This window comes from Pelobates fuscus, chromosome 2 (genome assembly GCF_036172605.1).
Source record: "Pelobates fuscus isolate aPelFus1 chromosome 2, aPelFus1.pri, whole genome shotgun sequence".
In the NCBI taxonomy this organism is placed as follows: Eukaryota; Metazoa; Chordata; class Amphibia; order Anura; family Pelobatidae; genus Pelobates; species Pelobates fuscus.
The window spans coordinates 372,174,596-372,196,673 of NC_086318.1; the positions used below are offsets into that span (position 1 = coordinate 372,174,596).

At 37.3% G+C, this 22,078-nt stretch overlaps 1 protein-coding gene across 1 annotated transcript in view; it reads left to right on the plus strand.

Moving 5' to 3' along the window:
- The first annotated feature begins 253 nt into the window (after positions 1-253).
- Positions 254-22,078, plus strand: part of LOC134585919 (bifunctional protein GlmU-like) — a 70,266-nt gene continuing 48,441 nt past the window's right edge. Inside the window, exons 1-2 of the mRNA XM_063441401.1 lie at positions 254-343; positions 1,549-1,608. Of these exons, the coding sequence (XP_063297471.1) occupies positions 341-343; positions 1,549-1,608 (63 nt within the window). The 5' untranslated portion in view covers positions 254-340. The remainder of the gene's footprint in view (positions 344-1,548; positions 1,609-22,078) is intronic.

The window sequence follows — 22,078 nt, forward strand, 5'->3', positions numbered from 1 at the left end:
AAGAACACACGCTGATAAACACGGTTATGCACTAAAGTGTGAATTGTTGTGAATTCATAGTGAATTTTTAACTTTTCTAATTTGACTATTTTCGGCTAATATTTCAAATTCTCTTCGTGTTGTTGAATAACCCCTATTTGATGGCTGATTCCTTATTGTCCAGCAGGTGGCAGCACAAATCTCAACTGGTTCGTTCGTTTATAGCAAAGGGAGAGTCTGGCCTGGGGGCGCACACGTCATATGTAACCTTTAGACCATAACTAAAGGCCTTTTAAGAGACAGCAGCTCAGCAACAAGTGTGTGTCAATGCAAAGTAAATGCTGATTGCTGCTCAGTAATTATGGTGAGTTCATTTGTTGTATGTCTTGATGTAAGAGGGACAGAATACATAGACACATGTTGATTTTACTACTCCGCTTTGAGCCATTCTAAGTAAGATTAATAATTACCAGTTGCTCACTCTCAGGATTATTAACTAAATTGTGAATTGCCAGGAATGCTACGTGAATCACAAATGTAAAGCCAGAATTCCTAAACTTACACCAATTCCTTTATATTTCAATGTGCCTTTTTGACCTAAGTTTTCTACTTTGAATTTCTGTTTGCCACATTTAACTATTTATTTATCAAGTAATATTAAACACTGCATTTTGTGCTGTTTAATGTAGTGTCTTACTATCTATTATTTATTTTTTATTTTTTTACTTGGACAATCTTTTTTTACTCCTTTTTTTCCCCCAAAATTTTTTAATGGGATATTTCAAAATATTGGTTAGAGTTATATTTAGATGTAATTGCAATATTTTTTTATTTTTTTTGCTTGTCGTCTCTTAATTTACAATTGTAAATGGAACTGGCCCACTTTCTGGCAGTTATAAGTAAATAGGGTTACCATAGCCTCCATGTTTTTCTTGTTATATGGGTACATATGCAGCATGTAAAAAGTGCTGCCCTGTAGAATGCAAAATATTAATACTGCAGGCAGAAATCAAAATCATGATTCGATAGGGAATCTGGGAGCGTATCATGTCTACATAACTACAAGAAGGACATTATTAGCTCTGCCCGTCATCATGGCAAATTGATGTTTACCCAGGAAAATATATTGGATCTGTAAAGCCTAGATCTAAGTGAATATAAGCATGGGTTCTTGTATTATAATTGCTTAGGAATATTCTTAGAACTCTATTATAGAATAAAGCATGTATACATATAGTACATCATAAGGAATTATACTCTCCAATTTTCCACTATTGTCTGAATTACATCATTTCACTCATTGTGAACCTTATCAAAAACATTAATATGGGGATAGACCCTGAATAATAAGGTTATCCCCTTAATGTGCCAAAATTACCTATATATTTATTAACATATACAATCTTGCATTACCATTGGAACAAATGAAAAAATACTCATGTGTGGGACAAAATAAATATTTTATGATCACTCTAGTCACTTTTTAATTTTATAGGACCATTATGACAGTGATAGTTTGGTATGGGATTATAATCAGTTCACTAACAATATTTTCTATTTTACACAAAGAGTCCTCAATACTACCTCGGAGCATTACTGCTGATGTGTGGTGCACTCGCTTATCTTCAGGTAAATGACTGAATCAGTTCATATTAACATATATTTGTGTCTCTGTATGTATTATAGTGTAGTATTAAAAGGACACTATAGTCATCAATACAACTATAACTTGATGAAGTAGTATTGGTGTATAGATCATGCCTCTGAAGTCTTACTGCTCAATGTTTTTGCCACTTAGGAGTTAAAACACTTTTGTTTCTGTTTATGCTGCCATAGCTACACCTCCCCTGACTGTGACTGACACGTCGTGCATGAAAAAAAGTTTATTTTTTGATCAGATGTTAACTTACTTTTTATCTCTTGCTCTGGGAATTTAACTTTAATCACATACAGGAGGCTTCTGAAAGATCTAGCAAGCTATTAACAGTGCAGAAGATAAGAAATTTTAAATGAAACAGAATTTGTAACAAAGGAAGTGTAAACGTTAGATCACCCTTTACAGGAAGTGTTTAGAAGGGCAGTGTAAGTCACATGCAGGGAGGTGTAACTAGGGTTGCGTAAAAAAGTGATTTAAGTCCTAAATGGAAGAGAATTGAGCAGTGAGATTGTACTAGCATGGTCCATACACCAAAAGTGCTTCATTAAGCTTACGTTGTTTTGATGACTGAGGGACAGAATACTTTGACTTTACAGAATACAGAATGACTTTGAGAAATGGTCATTTAAAATATCCACCATGCACAATAAAGACAAGAATAACAGAACCTGTTGTTTAGGTAATAGGACACACTAAACAGCTTTTCATACACGTCAATTAGTGTCTGTTCATGTTCCATTCATACAAGAGGGCTTTTCTGGCTTCATGTATGTATTTATGGAAATTATGTAAGTCATAAAAAAACTGTAAATCTTCTGGGATTTCCTAAAATATACAATCATTTTATAACCAAGATCTAATTGAAATGGTTTATGCAGTAACTCTAAAAAAAAAAAACCATGAAACAAAAAAATTAAACACCAATGATTACAAAAAGGCCCCAAAAAGGGCCAATAGTTATTTATTCACACAAACGGGTGAATGACAATCCTTCTGTGCCCCAGAGCCTACAGCATATATGGTGGGCAGTTTTTATGGCATAATAATGTCCCTTATACAGGGCTGGTTTGACAAAAAACAGAACCAGAGGAACTAAATACATATTCTTAATGCACTTTAACCACTGCAATATGTTGTGTCCCTTTAATCTTTAGTGTAAACATATTCTAATGTTAATTTTGCATAGAGCTGAGGCTTTACTAAACAGTGAATTGTGAAACAAATTGCATAAAGAAGACCAAAAGGATCCTACTCTTTTTCCCAGCATAGTTACTTTAGACCGTTTATTTTTTTCAGTAATTCAAAATAACGAAGTTAATATATTTATATCTGTTATTTGTATATCTTAATTGTACAATGCCATGGTAAAATGTAATATATACATATATATATATATATATATATAAAATGGTTTCTATAAAAGAATACAAAAAGTTTTATTATCAGTAGCTCTATGTAAATTGCTAGCATTTTGGAAAAGAGTAAAAAAAAGTACACATCGAACAGAATGACAGAATAATACAGGTATTTTTTAAAGTGTGCGTTTTTTTTTCTTAAAACCTAAACTCCCTTTTAAGATCAAAACTACATAATTAAGGTGTTGTTATCTGGTGTTGAAGGATCCACAATTTTAGACATCAGTCAATAAAAAAACAAACTAAGAGCAATCTGGTAAAATAAATTGCTCCAAGAGAGCAAAAATAAGAAGATAAAAAGATCGCAGTCAGACCTTCTTCATTGTGACTGCTAGAACACCGAGAGGTTTATTTAGTAAGTGACGCCGTAAATTTAATTTAGTTTATTTTACTAAACAACTAAAGTGGTGAATTAAAAAATGTAATTACAAAATGCATGCCAAAATAGCTGATTTGGATAAAGTACTAAAGTCTCGGCTTTACTGTTTTATTCTCAATACCTTAAGTAGAGAAATGCAGAATCTCTGTATTCTGATTCATGGCAGTGAATGATAGTACTGATAGTACTGACTGATATTTAATTTATTTTCATTGTGTGTCAGTGAGTACATATTTAAAGAGCAAATATCATACCCTGGGTAACTAGAAATTACCTAAAAGGATGCTGAATATGAATTATCATTATAATTAAAATTAATATATGACGAAGGAAAATGAATATTATCAAGCAAGAAATCAAGAAATTTGTTACAAGTGATATAGAGAAATATAGCAGAGCAAGTGGGGAAACGAGATCAAACAAATCAGATCAATGCTTTATACTTCTCAACAACTGGAATCATTCATACACACGTCACGGCTAGAGGGATAAATAATACAATATATACCCACACCCTACTCTGTCTTCCTGTACACCCCCAACATGTCTTAAAGTCATGTCACCTTCACTGAGACACAGGGGAAATGATTTCATACCATGCAAACGTGCATGACGAAGTGTGTAATTTGAAAACCATGAAAACATTTGTGAGCAGTAAAGATATTACAGCCCTCTACATGGGTACAACGCCTGGTGGCTGAAAATAAGTACTTGACTGACACAATCATTTGAAGTCCATGTCCTCTATATTGCATATTTAGTATAGGAGCTAAGGATTCAGGAAAACACATAGGACAACCATCCTCCATCTCACGTTAGCCTTCCACCTTATCCAAGGCTACATTACCAAACTCTGCAGGGGCTAAAGGTCCCAAAATTTAGTGCATTATCCATATTTGCGGTCACCAATGGTCAGTCAAGAACAAGACAATGGTAGCAATGGCAAAGAAGTACGGGAAAAGGCTGTTTCTTCTTGATGTTTTTTCATAAACTTAAAAAAAATTATTAAAAAAATAAAAATTTGAAAACATACAACAAAGCACAATAACAAAAACCAACTACAACCAAGAGAAGACGGCGTTGTGAACTCATATTGTCAGTATACAACTGCAGATGATGAGCACACAATGGAGCACAAACACACAGCAACCACTGAACACAATCCCACACGTGGTAAACAACTGTGGCATGCAAAGCTTTAGACAAGGAACAAATAGGTCTTTGCTAATATTAGGAGTATGTTAGGAGTACTAATAACAGTAACTCTCCAGACCTTTTCGTCAAAGTCCAGTCAACATATTTGTCTGCAGAACATAATTGACAATCAAAAAGTATGGGCAAAATATTTCGGAGAGTGTCATGTTCTGCAGCCACATATCCAATATTTTATGTGAAGAACGGGACCCATATGCTTTTATTGTGACTTTATTGTTGCCATCTAATACCCATTATCTAAATGTGTCCAACGTTAAAGAGGAGATCATTCTAAACTAGCAATGATTAAAATGTTCTATAATGAAACTAGTCTGTGCAAAGCCTCTGAAAAGTATACTTTAATGCAGAGCAGATTTGAAAAATAGATTTATTTTTTAAACTAGTTGCTCAAAGCTGTTAGCAACAAAATTCAGCATTGATATGGAGTCACTGTTCTAACTATGGCAACAAATTGCTCAGACAGTGCTTCCTCGTAATGCAGTTTCTGCTAAGGAATAGATTCTATTAATATCTATAATTTGGAGGAGAGGTCAAGGAGAGGGAAATAATTAAGCATTCAACAGAGTTCAAGGGGAGCAAGTCATATTTTGAAAAATTAAACTACAATAGTGTTTATCCACAGTGACTAGAAAAAGCAAATGTCCATATTCTCTCTCACTCTGTGTGTGTATATGTATGTGTATATTTGTGTGTATATATATATATGTAAAAAACAGATACAAATTCTATCTTGTAATACCTTTTTTATTAATGACAAGCTTTCAGGAGAACCTCCCTTTCTCAAGTCTGAAACATTTTGGAGCAAGACAACACATTCAAAGTTGAGTTGTGATACAGGGGTTAAAGCGACATGAGTGCAGATAAGACACAGGTTTAAAAGAGAATAGACACCATTCTCACAGAGGGACGTAAATATCTTTCTGAAGATCAGAGTGAGGGGGGAGAGGGAGAAAAAAAACAAAAAAGAACAAGCAGACAGTGCAGAAGATGGTACACTTTACACACACACACACACACACACACACACACACACACACACACATTTGTATATGCAAACACATAAACACATGAACTCATATACACATACATTGAGCAGTAGGATCTCCCAATTGAATGGGAACTTTGTTGAAATGGTGTTTTTTGTGTCTGTGAGTACTAATATATTGGGTCACTTTTTCACACAATGTGATCAGGAACTGCTTTAAACAGGAAGTGCACATGGAATTTCAATCATTATTTTATTGAATTTTCATGTGGTTCAATACAGAAAGGAAGAGAGTATTAAGGCATTAAACAGCCTTAAACTGAGCTAGTAACATATCAACGTAGAGAGGAACAGATACATTGTGTTTGTGTCTTAATGTAGGAACACATCTGGTTAAACCGGTGTGTTGTGCATGCAACCACAGTGGGGTGGTCGTCTTATTCTAAGTCTAGGGAGAGGTCGTAAATTCCCTTTACTCCAGATAGAAATGTCGTTTATGTGGGTAACTGGGAAGGGGAAGGTGCATGATCAGTCTGTGCCCCAGATTTCCAACTGGTGAGCCTGTTCGGGCAAGCTACCTCGTATAAGGGTCAGCAATTGTACCGGCAAGGAGCTGTCGTGGGGGAATAGTACCTTACTGTTGATCGATGTGGACCGAGCCAGACAGGTGAAATGCATCATGATGATGTGGTCATGAATTGTCAGGGAATGACTGGAGGTCACAGATGATTGCCGTTAACTCTCTTTGTGTTTTTAAGGTGTGTTTGTAGTTGCTTCATGGTCAACCTAGTGTAACGGGGTTCAGTTTGCAAAGAAGACCTAAAGCTGATTCTTCATGGGGATATGATGTGAGGCCTCTTGCAGACATTTCCCTGACGGGCATAGGAGCATGCAGAGCTAGTACTAGTGATAACTGACCATGGATTTGCTGCAGTGTTGTTATTTACCCTAGTCTGGGGGCTGACTTCACCTCTGGACTGTCCAGTGGGTGTATGCAAGGTCAGGAATTGTGACAATTAGGATTGTAACGGGGGATTATCCTGGTACTGGGTGATATGGTGGAGATGGAGGAGGGGAGCAGGGGCTAAGGGGGAAGAGAAAGAGGGGGAATGTGGGGGGAGTGGATTATAAATGTAACAATTTCCATTGAAATCTGTTTTGTTTTTTTCAACTGAATTTCATATTTAAGACTGAACGGGAAAATTATCCAAGTCAGCTAAGCTTCCAGTCAGTTATTTCAGTCTAAATTAAGAAATTCACTTTTGAATTCACTTTTTGTTTTTTGTTCCTTTTCACTTCAAAAAATAATAGATTTTCTAATTAATCTTTTGCAGAAATCTGGGAAAATAAAGATTAGGGAGTACATGGTATTGATTGTTGCACATTAGTCCCAATAGATAGGTAAATTGCAATCTCATATTTGATCATTATTGGGCCAGTAAAGGCTAGTGGTGAGCCGTTAATGATGTTGAAGAAATCATAATCCACCATTTCGATACTTGGCAACACTCCTTTTACCATTTTCAGAAAAGTAAAAATGGCCCTATACCTCGTGTATACCTCATATTAAGCAATCAAGTTTTTGTGATGATAATGTCGGTGATAAGCAATTATCTACTCTTCTAATCTTTAATTAACCCCTTAAGGACACATGACATGTGTGACATGTCATGATTCCCTTTTATTCCAGAAGTTTGGTCCTTAAGGGGTTAAAAAAACATAACAAATGCAACTTCTTAAAGACTTGAAAATGGTTTTCTAACAGAATACCAACACCCTAAAATGCTGTCAAATGTTTGTATTGTTCGTTGTGCTCGCTAGGCTTGATGACGTTTAAAAACGTTAACTAACGATTACTATTTAAAGGATTAATAAGCTCTGCAACTACAATATAACAAAATAGCAAAATCTATAATAATATAACATATGAAACATAAGACTTGAATTAATATTTTTGGATACAATTTTCAAATTATTTATCTACAGGAGTCACCATTTTTTAAGACTGTTGGAGTTTTTGTAGATAAATCATTTGAAAAGTTTATTCAAAAATATTAAATTGAGACCAAAATCAGTTAATGGCACACCTGTCTCCTACTAGCATCATCAACAAACTTGGCTCTCTGAAACCTTCAACCTACGATTTCATTTAAAATTAATCTTGTGATTCAAGTTGACGTTGGCAGATTAATTACAAAATCTTGGTTTAGATGTGATTTTAAAATTATAACTACTGCAATGTTATAGGCAGACAAAAGGTTTGTGAGTTTTTGATTTTGGTCACTATGATAATCATTCGATATTGGCAAAAGTCCAAAAACTTTATTCTGTTCCATATGACTATGATCGATAAAACTTGCAGGCTAAACATAGGGTATAAAGACCTCTTTTACCCATCCCATAATGATAAACGTGTTATTGAAAAGTATGGGAACAGTGGAATCGAGATCGCTTTGACATTGTTAACCGCTTATAGGCAACCATTAACATATTGATAAATGTCAGATATGAAATTGTGATTTCTCTGCAAATAACATTTTTATATATTAGTAAACCCCCCCTTTTTAAAAGTTGTATTTTTTTGCTTTTTAATAAGTATTTATTTACTATTTTCAAAAAAAAGATTTGTTCCTTGTTCCTCCGTACCATCAGGAAAAATATATGAAGAGATATCAGTTAGCAAATAATACTTTGGCATTCATGGGAATAATTGCAAAGTTGAATTGAAGAAAGATTAAATGCCCAGGGAACTTCAAGGCAAAATGCAAGACGAAAATCAATTTTCCCAGCCACTGAGATTTATATAGCTTTCTTTGTTATTTTGAATCAATAGTTCTGTCCCCATGAATAGCTGAATAATCACATTTTGTGTAGTGTTGGTATACATGTGGACGGAGTCTCTGAACTTTCAGTCACAACACTTTTGATCATTAACAGAATCTGCTCTTATCCCCCATTTCTCTACATCTGTGGATTGTAGTTTCAACCCCAGAGCAGAGCAATTACGCCACGCTGTGTGTCCGGCATGCTTTGCTAAAATAAATTAATTCTTCAAAAACACATTACCATAAAAAACACATGAAATGTATTGCACAAAAGATTGTGAACATAAAGTAAAACGAACACTTCAATATCTAGGACTGAAATGCCTTCAGTGATGTGGCTTCACACACAGGGAATTATATTGATCTGTTTTACTTATTAAGCTGTAAACTTATACTTTTTAACTTGTTATCAATGTGAACAAGGTTTTTTTTTCCTCGCTGAGCTAATATTTAACAAGTATTTTTGTGTATATATATATATATATATATATATATATATTAATAAGTGTTTTGTTTATTATATATATATACTATATTATTTTATATTATTTTATTTCCTAAACTCTGTGAGCGAAATTAAATCCAAATTGCAACATTTAGTCTAACATAGCTAAACTGTGACCTCAGCTGAAATGGATCATTTTTCCAGATCAGCTATTTTTATGTTCATTTTTCCACTGTGATATAAATTTACATGCAATTTGAAGTTTAGTGAATTACAATCCCCCCCCCACCCCATTTTAGTGAATCAACAAATTCTGCAAAGTATCTGTACATGAAGAGCTGAGAATGAATATCTGCAGTAACTATCAAACCCCTCTTTAACCAAGAAGACACGTCATCCATCAGGATCCTCTCATTCGTGTCTACTGTGTCTGATCTTATCCCATAAAACTCTAAGCCAGCAGAGTTTATAGTCATGGAAGGGCTGGCAATGTGGTTGTGGGCTGCAGCTTTAAACCATTCATCTGAAAACGAAACTAGGGAAAGGTGTTTTGAGATGTCTGTTTGCATAGGACTGCAGGAATTGTGCATGGCCTTTGCTAATTTGGCATTGTGTGGGTTTGTGTTTGTGATGGTGGCCTGTGCCTTGACTGGCTCTCTCTCGGAAGTTTACTGGTGGTCTGCAGTATCTGACGCTGACTATTCTGCCAAACGTCAACAAGCATGTGTGATGTACCTGAAGGTTTTAGTCATAACATTTAAAGGAACTTTAATTTTCAGTAAAATAATCTGGAAATAAAAAAGTCATTTTTACACATCCACAACAGTAAAACCACTGAAGTTAATAACTGATTACATCATTACACCTGTCAAGGGGTGGGATACATTAGGCAGCGAGTGAACAGTCAGTTATTGAATTTCATGTGTTGGAAGCAGGGGAAAACGACAAGTGAAAAGATCAAAGTGACTTTGACAAGGGCCATATAGTTATGGCTAGATGACTGGGCAGAGCATCTCCAAAATGGCAAGTACTGTGAGCTGTTCCCCATATACAGTAGCTAGTACCTGCCAAAAGTGGTGTGAGGAAGGACAGATCAGGTCAGATTCATGGGCACTCAAGGCTCATTGATGCACGTGGAAGCGAAGGCTAGCCCATCTGGTCTGATCACAGAAGAGCCACTGTAGCTCAAGTTGCTGAAAAACGTAATGCTGGCCATGATAGAAAGGTGTCAGAACGCACAGTGCATTGCAGCTTAGTGCGTATGGGCTGCATAACTGCAGACTGGTCAGAGTGCCCATGATGACCCTTGTCCATCGCTGAATGAGGGACCTCAATTGAGCATCTGTAGGATGTGCTGGAAAAAACATATCTGATCCATAGCCCCACCTTGCAACTTGCAGGACTTAAAAATCTGCTGCTAATGTATTGGTGTTAGATATCACAGGGCAAGTTCTAAGGTCTTGTGAAGTCCATGCCTCAACTTTTCAGCGCTGTTTTCACAGCCTTAGGGGTACCCACACAATATTAGACAGGTGGGTTTAATGTTGTGGCTGATCGGTGTATAGTGCACTTCAATGCAAGAAATAAAATCTACACCTTTGTAATCAATAAAAGGAATATTCACTTAACTGGTATCTGTGGAGAATTGTCAGGATGATTGGCCATTATATCTGAGATTTGGATATAGCACAGATACACAGCATTTATTTTCCCACAATTTGACTTCATCCAAGAGTTGCAAATTTTGACAGATATTCACAACTGGAGATTTAGTGAATGAATCCCTATGCACTGGATTACTTAAATAACAGTGTGCAAGATATACCTCTGTGCTACTTACATTAACAAGGGATTACAGCCCAGCCAGAATAAAAGAGAACTAATTTTAATGATACCCTATGCCCTCATTGAGCACTGCCTCCTTGGTCATTATCTGAATTTATCACGATTTGAAAGATCTACACGTACAGAGGAAGAAGTAGTCACACTGGGTATTCCAATTCGGAACCATATGGGAACACGAATGGAGGCCTCACCGTAGCTTCTGAAGTTTAAATACTATAGTGAGATCATTTGAAGCTTCCCATTAGCACATTGCGTATTGTTTTGTTATGCAATAAAAATAGTGTCGTCAATCATAAAAAATAGAATCTAGGCAGATTTAGTGGATAACCAGCATATTTATAGTGTTACAATACAAAAAAATATTTACCATTAGTGGTGTAATGGGCAAAATCAAATGGGGTGGTGACGTTCCCAAAATGTCTCCTATTGTCTCCTGTTGTGAAAGGGGAAGATGATGTTCATATCGGTAATCACCTGCAATCTGGAAAAAACATTGCTGAATTTAAGTAGTTATAGAACTCCATTGCACCACAAAGACGATTCCTGCAGTTCCTGTAGCACGTCTCATTAGAGTTTCTGAGAAACATTCTCCTTTGTGTTTGTTAACGATGCATGTTTAGGGAATAGTATGATCATTTATTTTTTGACTTAGAAAATGCTCTATAGCATTTGTTACAAACATACGGTTGATTTAGTAGATGTAGTATGTACCAACATGGATCATTAAATGAGGAAAGTAAGGAAAACTCTGTAGGCTTGGAAAATCACTCCTACTGTTTCCTCTATTACATGTCCTGTGTGGGGAAGGGTAATAATGAGTGTGTTGGGTTGTAGAAATGCAACACAGTCCGAAAAAATTGTAATGGACAAATATCAAATCAGTCTTACCATGTACTAAAAGATATAACTTTTGCATTAAAAGCATTAAAGAACTTGCCATGATTGTCCACATATGATAAAACTCCTCACTTATGTCAATACAAAATTGGCTTCTGCTGTACTGTTAAAGTGACTCAGACACCCCCTTATCTAAAATAAGTATTTTATAAAAATATAATCTTTATGAAATACTCAGATTGACTGAAGAGGACCGGATAGAATACGGCAGCGCCCGCGAGGGATATGTTCAGGTAAGTAAATCTCACCTTTTTGTGCCCCCCCATGGCCACCGGACGCCCAGCGGCATTGTCACCATCGGGAGTTTTTGCAAAATATGCCCAGACGGTAACAAAGCATGGATTGTGATCCAAAAGGACCAATACTTTGATTAAAAAGCTTACGCTTAAAATGATGCTCCTTTGCTAATAGTGATTCAAGAAATGGAAAATGAAGTATGAAAATGTATACCTTTCTGATTTGACTTGTCAGGTTGGGATTTCTGAGAGGATTTTAGAATTCTATATATATTACTGAACTAGCCATTGGCTAGTGAAAATAAAACCCTGGCAAGTAGAAATTCACCCCTGGTGACCATACTATGGCTTGCAGTGGCAAGTAACTTTTAAGGCCTGGTTAGTAGGGCTTCAAATTTTAAGCCCTACATATAACTTTAGCCTCTCACACTCCTGCTGTCTAAATCTTTAGCTTGTATTCCTTTTGTACCATTATACTTGGTATCACATTCATTTATTAACTAAAGCTCACAAACTGTTTATGGAAACTGCTACCATTTTAGTTCTTATGAGAAATATCTCTGAAGGTTGGTTACCCGTGAATGCAATCTTAATGGATCAATTTTTCTGAAGCTAATGGCATTTTGTCACTATGACTCTTGCCTTGTAAAGCTTCATGTTAATAGTCAGAATATAGCTGTTGAGTGAAAACTGAACATTTATGGTATGTTTTTAAACATTAATTACTACTTTGTCTAGATAAGAAACCGGTGCCATAAAATCATGTTTCTGGGGGGAAAAAACAAACATGTAGAGATGGAAACACAATTACAAAGATGTATTTCATCATATTCATTTGGGATGTAGTGGCACAGATCCATTTTGGTATAAAACCACAAATATACTCTATTTCTTTGTATCTTGTGGTTAGTAATATGCAAACACAGTCACACTTGCACTGTATGGCACATTCAGACTTCTATTTCTATATTTGATTGTATATGAAATCCCTTTGTCTGTCCTGCACATTAGGGTATACTATAAAATTTAAGCTACAATGCACGTAAAACAATAATGGGAGAAGCTATGTGAAGGCGGGATCTGGAAATCTAAGCTGGATATCTAAGAGGCATATAGCATAGCACCCACGTATGCCTATAAGTTACATATTTTTATAATGCAGGAATCTGCATTCCCAAACAAAGGCTGACATTTGTAACAAATTCAACGGAGAAGATATTTTTTTTTTTTTGAGAATTTGCACAGATTTAGTGCATTATATATGCAGTATATTCCAAAAGTAATTTAGTTATATATGTATTTTTTTAACTCTGGAATAAGATTTGGAGTATAAGTGAAATGATAAGTGATAAGGTTAGTGATACAATTAGTGATAAGGAGGCATTAATAAACTACACCTCCCAATATCTCTGCAACAGATTAAGGAATTTAAAAACTAATTTTTTTTCTTTCTTTTTATGCACTTCAGTTTAATCTTTGATTGGTGCTTACTTGCAATGTATACACAATGTGTTTTATTTGTTTCATGCACTATGTACATGGTCAGTATATTTTTTTTATTTGTATCTGCGTCAAGGTATAAGGTTACAAGAATAGGTATATAACACATACAACATATATATCAATGTATAGGTAGGTAGCGACATGTGCATATGAGTGTGCAATGTGGGCTATGCATGGTAGCCTCTAGGACTTTGCCCAGTAGCGTGCATATAAGAGTAGAGATAACCATTAACTCTGTAGTACATGTGCACTAAGGAATACAAATTGGAGCATGTGTGAACTAAATGCTTAAGAACTAAAAAGGAGAACTGCTACCGTTATGTGTGGTCTCTTCTTCAAAAGACAGTCTCGTTGGGTGTGGTGTGTGATGTCCCTAGTACTAGTGTATAACGTAAAACAATTAAATGAAAGGTATTAAGTAAATTAAAGGTAAATAATCATTCTTTGGTTGGGGGCTAAGATGTGGTCAATATGAGTGTATGACTGCATTTGCCGTCAACTTTATTATGATGTGTTTCAAGTCAGGGCTCCCAGTACACTGAGTCCAGTCGCTTGGGCAGTGGTTAGATGCAGTCTCTGCAAAAAGGTGTTAGCGTCCTTTTTTGAAGTTAGGTTGAGAGACTTTTGATGTCCCCTTTAGTTTCCAGGGAAGAGTCAGAGTCTGACTCTTGCTCCACAACTGCTGCAGGGGGTGAGGTAAGTTCCTCACTATCATGACAAGACTCCTCTGATGCTGTCATCTCCGCCCGTGCTGCCGGCGCCATCTTGGCTGTCCTAGCCGAAACGGGCCACTCAAAAGAAAACATTATATCGGGCAATTTTGGGGTCTCTGGGTACAGGAATCTCCTGTGCTTTCTCCAAATGTTGTCAGCTGGTGGGGGTTAATGAAGACGAAGTGTCCGCAGAGCTTTTGCGTCTTGTATAAGGTAGTAATGCTGCGATCAGGTCGGAGCTTTCTTGGGACTCGTCCGTGTTGTTGCTCAGTCAGCCACACCCCAAGGCCCTTATTTTTAATGAATTGTACACATTACTTACAGGATTTTGGCTTACCTCTTCATTCCACCACTTGTCTTCACCTGGTCAAGGAAAGTGAGAGTGTAAATACCCCAACACACCATTATTGAATAGCCTTTACAGCTCAAAATACATTTTAGCAGCTCGATAGGCTGGGATCTGAGTACATTCTAGGGCTTCTCAAGTAAACATGCTGGAAAGTTCCTTCAAAATAAAATTTTTACCATTTTCATAATTGCCACACATGTATTCAAACAAAATGCATTCCTGCTTCTATGTTGAAATGGCTTTGTCTCCTTCAAGGATCTTTGCATAATTAGCAAAGTCCTCCAGAGGTGACATCTCCACTTGGAGTGTGAAGGTCCAAGGGTGGAATGGTATTCTGTCAGTACAAGACTAGAGTCTAGGAACGATACAGCAAGACCATCGGATTCCTCTATAGACCAACTCTTATAACCCTTGAGAAGATATCCTATTTCCACTGCAATCACTAGTTTGAATTGCTGAAACGTTACAGTGGAAGAACCGCCTCTTGTAGAGTTTTATCAACCTGAACCTTGAACATAAGAAAAAGTAGTCAGTTCTTTGTCTTATAATATCTTTCAACAGTGTTGAAATTTTAATGAAATTCCAACACAATTTAACAAAGTTTCTAACTTGAAAATACTCAGAAGCAATATGACAGGGCCGTTTTATTAATTTAGACAGTGGAATAAATGCTATATAATGCAGCAACAAATAGGAGTCATTTTACATAAATTATATGTTTTTAGATGTTTGTATTTCATGTGTAGATGCTGTCTGTAAACAGCCATCTGTATGTTTAATATGTTGTTTTAAGTAAATTATCTAGCTATTCACTACAAGTTAATTTAATAGTGTTTTTAACTGAAAACCATTTTATTGAAGGATTTAAATATTACTGTTTTAGAATGTCAGGTATTTCAAAATAATGCCCCACCTTGCTGGTTCTAGAGTTAAATAGTTGTTTAAGAGTATTGTAACAATAATTCCGAAAAGTTTTAATTAAAAGGATAATGATTGTTATATTGTTATCAATACAGTGCATGCATCTGTAGTAAGATTTTATACTTGAAATTGTAATAATTTTATATCACTCTTGAAGATGAACAAATTAGTGTATATAGAATTAAGATTTTACCCCAAAGTTTGTGTTATAAACTTACTTAAAGGTGTACAATAATGAGCACAGAGACAAAAATCGTTTTAGACCAGGGGTTCTCAACCCAGTCCTCAAGGACCCCCTACCAGGATTTAGGGATTACACTGTTGTGTGTAAAGTGTTTGTAACTCCCCCCCCCCCTTAAAAACACATTAGACACAGCAGGGTAATCCCTAAATCCTGGACAGTTCAGGGGTCCTTTAGGACAGGGTTGGAAACTCCTGGTTTAGAACATATTATAGATATGAAAACAGTTTAAAAAAAACTTTTATATTAATAATTTGCTTATCACATATATTTATAACAAATCCTCGCATTTATTTGGGAATGCAAATTTGATATATACCAGCAGAGTATAAAAATATCCATGTTTACACTTTATTGCTTAAAAGAGTGAGTAAAGTTACCTGCCTAAAACCAGGCATCTGTGGACTGCTTTTAAGATAGACATGTATTGTCTTTCTAAAGAAGTCGACTTGGCAGGTAGGTACTATGGTATTTTTTTCCGCATTGAGGGTGATATTGGATCTAATATTGGAGGTGAGATGTTTAGTTTCAGAACTTTTAAGGTAGCATAGCTAATATCAATGTATTTACCTGTAGTTTGCCTGTAGTTTGTAATATTCTGTGCATGCAGTATGTACTATAGTCATTTAATGTTTCTGACCAATATTTCATGTAGACAGTTATTAATATTTTGGGTGATAGAATTTGGTTGCTAAACTTTTCAATAGTATAGAACACATGGATACTCTACCCCTCTCCCTCCCCCTCCCCCCCCCACTCTTTTCTCCTCCCCAGTTGTAAATACCTCCATATAACTGTTCAATCCTATTCTCTGTTATTCAGGCCTCACTCAACTCAGTGAAAGACTGCATTTTTTCTCCCCTACTCCCGCCCTCCCAGGGTCCCCCTAAATATATAGCATGATCCTCCAGCTGTTTGAGATTCTCACCCAATTACCTCTTCATTCCCCTAACATCTTACCAATAGCTGCTTCTCTGTTCACTCGTTCAGCCATCACCTCCAAACTTCCCCTGCTACCTCTTGTCTCGAATCCCCATGGTTTCCTTTAGCTTGTAAGCTCACGGGCCATCTAGCCAAGCACTTTGTATAAAAGAGCTCCAATGGCTAGATATCAGCTTACGGGCAGGGCTCTCTTACCTCTTGTATTTGTCTGTGTATATTGTACGTTTCTCCACTAATTGTACAGCGCTGCGGAATCTGTTGGCGCTTTATAAATAGCAATAATAAATAAATAAATAAAAACTTTAAATTGTACTCATAGTCCAAGTTCTTCAATGCGATTAACAAGAAATAGAGCTAGTTTTATTACGTAACTGAATTAGGTGCTAGATATGTAGCTTAGGAATTACTTGGTTTATCTTATTTAGCTGAGGAATCAAAACGCACGTCATCAAGACGGCAAAGCTTATTGCTCATTTTATAAAACTTGATGTTGCCTTACTAACATTTCAAAAGACCTTTTTTTTTAAAAAAAAACATTTCTATATTTTCTATAATCTTTCAAACTTTTCCCTGAAATATGCCTTGTAAAATACGCTGCATTTCGAAATTTACGGCGACCCAAATACCAGATATGATGACAAACGAGGTCTCTCTCTTTAATTGCAATAATATTGATGTTACTTTGAAAACCAAGGTTGTAATTTTCCTATCACTTAGATTGTAGGGTAAATCTTCTTGTAAAAGAAAGGGCATTTGGATGAGTTAAAAATGCTTTCACAATAATAGGTATTTGGAATGGCTAATGAATGGCTAATAAAAGAGAACGCCATTTAGAGATATTCGGGGCATATATGTTTATCAGTGAACTCCGGGCCGTAACATATCATTATGTAACCTTTGTAACACACATAACATCTGTGGCGTAAATCATCATTAGAAACCATTTGCAGGCAACACTTTATGTAATAATTCTTATATAGCAATGGAATAAAATAAGATGATAGATTCTGGTATTATCTTTAAAATATTTTTTTCGCTATAAAGCAACCGTATTATTGACAGATTAAATGAGTAGATATATGTATTCTTAATAGACTCCTATAACGTGAAATGCTATGTTTTGTACTACTATATATAGCAATACACATGCATACATCCTGCTGTGGTTTTATCTTTTATGTTCTTGTTTTTCGGGATCTTAAATCCTTGTGTGACACATAGCTTGCTGATTCTGATCATTATAAAGACTACCTGTTGCTATTGATGTAACAAAGTTTTTTGTTTTTTTTTAAATAACAAAGAATTTGAATATCCACAAACTAATGTAAAATCATGTTTATTAGCTATTTCATCAAAAACTACTTCGAATATTATATATGCCAGGCATAGGCAACCTCCCATGATGCTTTGTGCCAGCATTATGGATGTAAGAGCATTATGGGGGATGTAGTCCACAACATCTGGAGTGCTGAAGGTTGCCTATCCCTGATATATGCTGATCGTCAGAATCAAGGGATCAAGAACGGGATGAGGGGTAGTTGAGTTTAGCATAAGTCTGGCCATGGAATGTTGAATGTTTCTGTGGAGAATGTTGGAGTAATGTCACCGTAGAATCCTTGGTAGTTGTGCAGTATTCGCTATATCAATGTAGATCTACTGTGCAGATAAACACCAGGTTTATTTTACAAGAACACAGTAGAGCAAACTGAACACCTCATTTATATTAATGTTTTTGAAAGTTTTGTTGTTCTCTGAAGTACCAGTGAAAACATTTAAATAATTCTATCAAAAAGATGTAAACATTTTAAAAGCTCCTTATGGTGTTAATGTTTTAATTGGAATACCTCTGACATGACATTTCACACAGCGAAATCCATCTGCCTATATATTCATGTTAATCATTGCTTAAATGATGCATATAAGCAACTCTTTTTTTTTTTTTTAATTCTTTATTTTTGTTGTGCGTAAGCTTATAACAATCGCTCGAGAGGTACCCCAAAGGCAATCCTCCAGTGCATTAAAACAGTCAAACATAGAGGTACATAATAAAACAAGCACATTTTTAAAGTTATAAACAATCTGGTTTTACGTTGCTTAGGTATTGCTAAGATATGACAGAACTTTGTTAGAAGGTTGACCATCAGATTTAACTATTTGTTAGTGTTTGGACAGGCTTAGACATTTCTATAGTAAGTTAAAAGTTAAACTGGCTTAAACTTGCGTTGTTTTAGGTTCGCTATAATAAGCAATATAATAAGTACTTCAGTTGTTCTCGCTAACATCGCAGAAGGTTATATCTCAGTAGGAAAAATAGAGAGTGCGTTTACTCTACGTTGTTCTGTATAGGCACTATGCTTGGTTACATATAAACACATAGTAGTATTTTAGGCACTCGCTAACATTGCAGCAGGTTATATCTCAGTAGAACAGATAAAAAAAAACCTTTACTTTGAGCTGTACTTTATGTACCCTGTGTTGGTTACAAATAAATCGCTTGCTTAGCCCCGACAGGTGAGAGGCTTGCGTTGCCCTATCAAGTAAATGCATAACTAAATAACAACAAAACAACAGGAGGAGAGAGTGCGCAATAAAAGGCTGCCAAAAAATATATAGGACTAAGTGGTGATACCAGAAAATAATAATGCAAGCAAATTGGACTGGCTCAAAATTAACTGGGTATGGCCGTGCTGTTGCGTAGCGGCTAGTCCTGGGTGGGATAAGGCACTGTTACCTTGCTCGGAATAACTTGGCACTGTCAGCCAGTGTCTCAGCTCGGTACAGCCTGAAAGTCCCTGTGAGTCTCTGGTTGTATAGGTCAGCCGATGCCCTGTCTGGACGTTGTAGTTGCTTGTCTGGGGTGGTCATCAGATATGGCCGTGGTGGTCCTGGGTGCCGCTGGGCTTATCCCGAGATGGTCTTGTGGCCCTGCTGGGCGTTGGATACGCTTGTCTGCTTTTGGTGTCTGTCTACCGCTGGGTATTACAGTCTGTGCACTCCGGCCCTGGGGTCTCCTTAGTGGGCCCAATTTCAGTCCTCCATAGGAGCATCTGGATCTGTGGTCAGTCGTTTGTGTCCTTCTGCCCCGGCGCTGTACGGGAGCTGGTGCTCTTGTGCCACGAGCCTGGGTTCCGTAGTGGCCCAGGGTCTTCCCTGTTGGGGTATTGCGGTGGGCGTTTTTCTCCATTTTCAGTCGGTTACCTCTTGTCCCTATCCGCCGGTGTGGTTGGCACCTGTGGGGTGTTGCCCCTATTGCTCCCAGCCCGGGAGTGCCCCCATCTCGGGGGTTTGTCGCTTGGTGCTCCGTGGTGCCCCGAGGAGGTTTCCCAGGCCTCCCCCATCTTGGGCTGTGTGTTTAGCCGGTTTCATGCTGTTTGGCCCTGCTGACTGCATGTGTGCCTGTAGCTTGGCCCAGAAACAGTCAAAGATTTCACTGATTGAGTCTCTTGCCTGGGCGTCGTTGCCTTGTTTGGCGGGCTGTTGCTTGTCTCTCATGCTGGATGCGCTTGTGTCCGCCATCTTGGGTGCCCCAGCTCCCACCTTGCTTGAAGGAGTTGCAGGCATACTCATGTGGTGCAGAGTGTGGGGCTCCCCGCCCGGCGGGGACTCGGATCTCCCCCACCGGTCTTTGGGGGGGGGGGGGAATATATCATACGCGCTTGCGGCTGTTTGCCTTTGCCGGGAAAGCAGCCGTCTTTCCTTGCCTCCTCTCAAGCTAGGCCTCACTCTGCCACTGCGGTGCTCGGTCATCCCGGGCGTCGGGTTTGGTATTGATGTGTTCCGGCAGGCATCCTCTGTGTCGTGGGCACACTGGTAGGAGGATTTGAGCTCTGTAGCTCGGAAGGTGGGCATTATCAGCGCCCGTGTGGCAGGAGCTCCTGCTGCACACATCTTGCCAGTTCGCTGGTTAGGCTCCGCCCCCCAAGCAACTATTTTAAATAAAAAAATACAGGGAATTAGTCCTACACATAAAATACTAAGTCCAATGCTACGTATGAAATTTTCATGGTTATTCACTACAGCAAGTATTGTTGGGAATTCAAAGTGAATTCACAGTGGATTTGCAATGAAAGGCCAAAATAGGCAAACTTGAAAAATTCTCCAAGTCAGCTATATTTCCAGTTTGGCTACTTTGGTCTTAAAGTTGAAACAAATTTTTTAATTCACTTTGCTTTTCTGACAATTCTAACTTAAGTAAATAACCTTGTTTGTCATCTCAGTGGCCCAAACATAATGCCTGTACTGCTTCCTTTTCCAGACCCTAGTGCCAGGAGTAGACAATGTTCAGCACTCCAGATGTTGTGAACTATATCTCCCATGATGCTTTGCCATCATTACGTCTGTAAGAGAATTAAGGGAGATGTAGTCCACAAGATCTGGAGTACCGAAGGTTGCCTACCTTGGTCCACTGTAAGTAATGTCAAACAAAATAGTTTTTTTAGGGACTAAAATGTCCTTTTCGATCAGTGTGACCACTGTCTGCCCCCCTTTGATGTAATAAAGTTTTACATACTCCACCTTTGTCTTCGTCAGCAAGCCTGGTGACTCTTCCTCGTTCTTCTCCAATGTTTGAAAGAAAAGTCTTCTTCACCATTTGTGTTTACTAGGCAGCCATTTGTCATCCTCATAAAACCAAACATACAAAAGCAGATACTATGAGTGCTACAATAAAATATGCAGATGACAGACAAACTGGGAAGCATAAAAACTATTAATTACTGACTTTTTAGGCCATATATCGAATACATAACACCAACAATAAATATAAAGTGAAAAATTAAGTTTATAAAATATATAAGCTCCAATTCAGAATCTAGCTTCATTTTTTAACCATTTTAGGGGAATAAATTAGACAAACCCTATAATTTTATGAAAGTAGTTCTACTTATTACATTAGCTGTCATTAAGGGGTTAATAAATATTTTGTCATACATTATTTAATAATTCTATATACCAAGCCTCATAACAAATTAGTCATCCTTTTAAAGCTGTGGTGGTGACTACATGTCCGCTGAACCATACTTTTTAACTCTTTCAGGACAAAGGTTAATTATGTGTTAGTTATAGTAACAGCCTTGGCCAGGGGCAGTGCTAGGGTCAAAAAACATCCTGGGCTTGAGGCCTAAGATTATTTGGTGGCACCTTGCAAAAGCTCCAACCCAGTCCGTCCCCAATTCCACCACTTAAAACACTGTTTAGCACATTCACAGTTACTTACAGACACACACATACAGGTACACATTAACACACACATAGACATGGAAGGTGTCAGGGTGGCGGTCCGATGTCCGGGACCCAGACACAGTGTCCAGGCGGCGGAGCAGGACCGGGACCCAGTATGCCTGATGTTCAAAGTAGGAGTCACAGCGTGGAGGTGGATTAGCAGGGTCTGGTGCAGGGTAACTGCAAGCCCCCTGGTGTTGAGCACCAGCGTTTGTGCAGCCACATACCAAGACCCTGAATCAGCTTATGCGGATACCAGGAACTAGGAGCTTGGAAATTAGCAGACCTCCCAGGAGCTTAATAGGGAGACT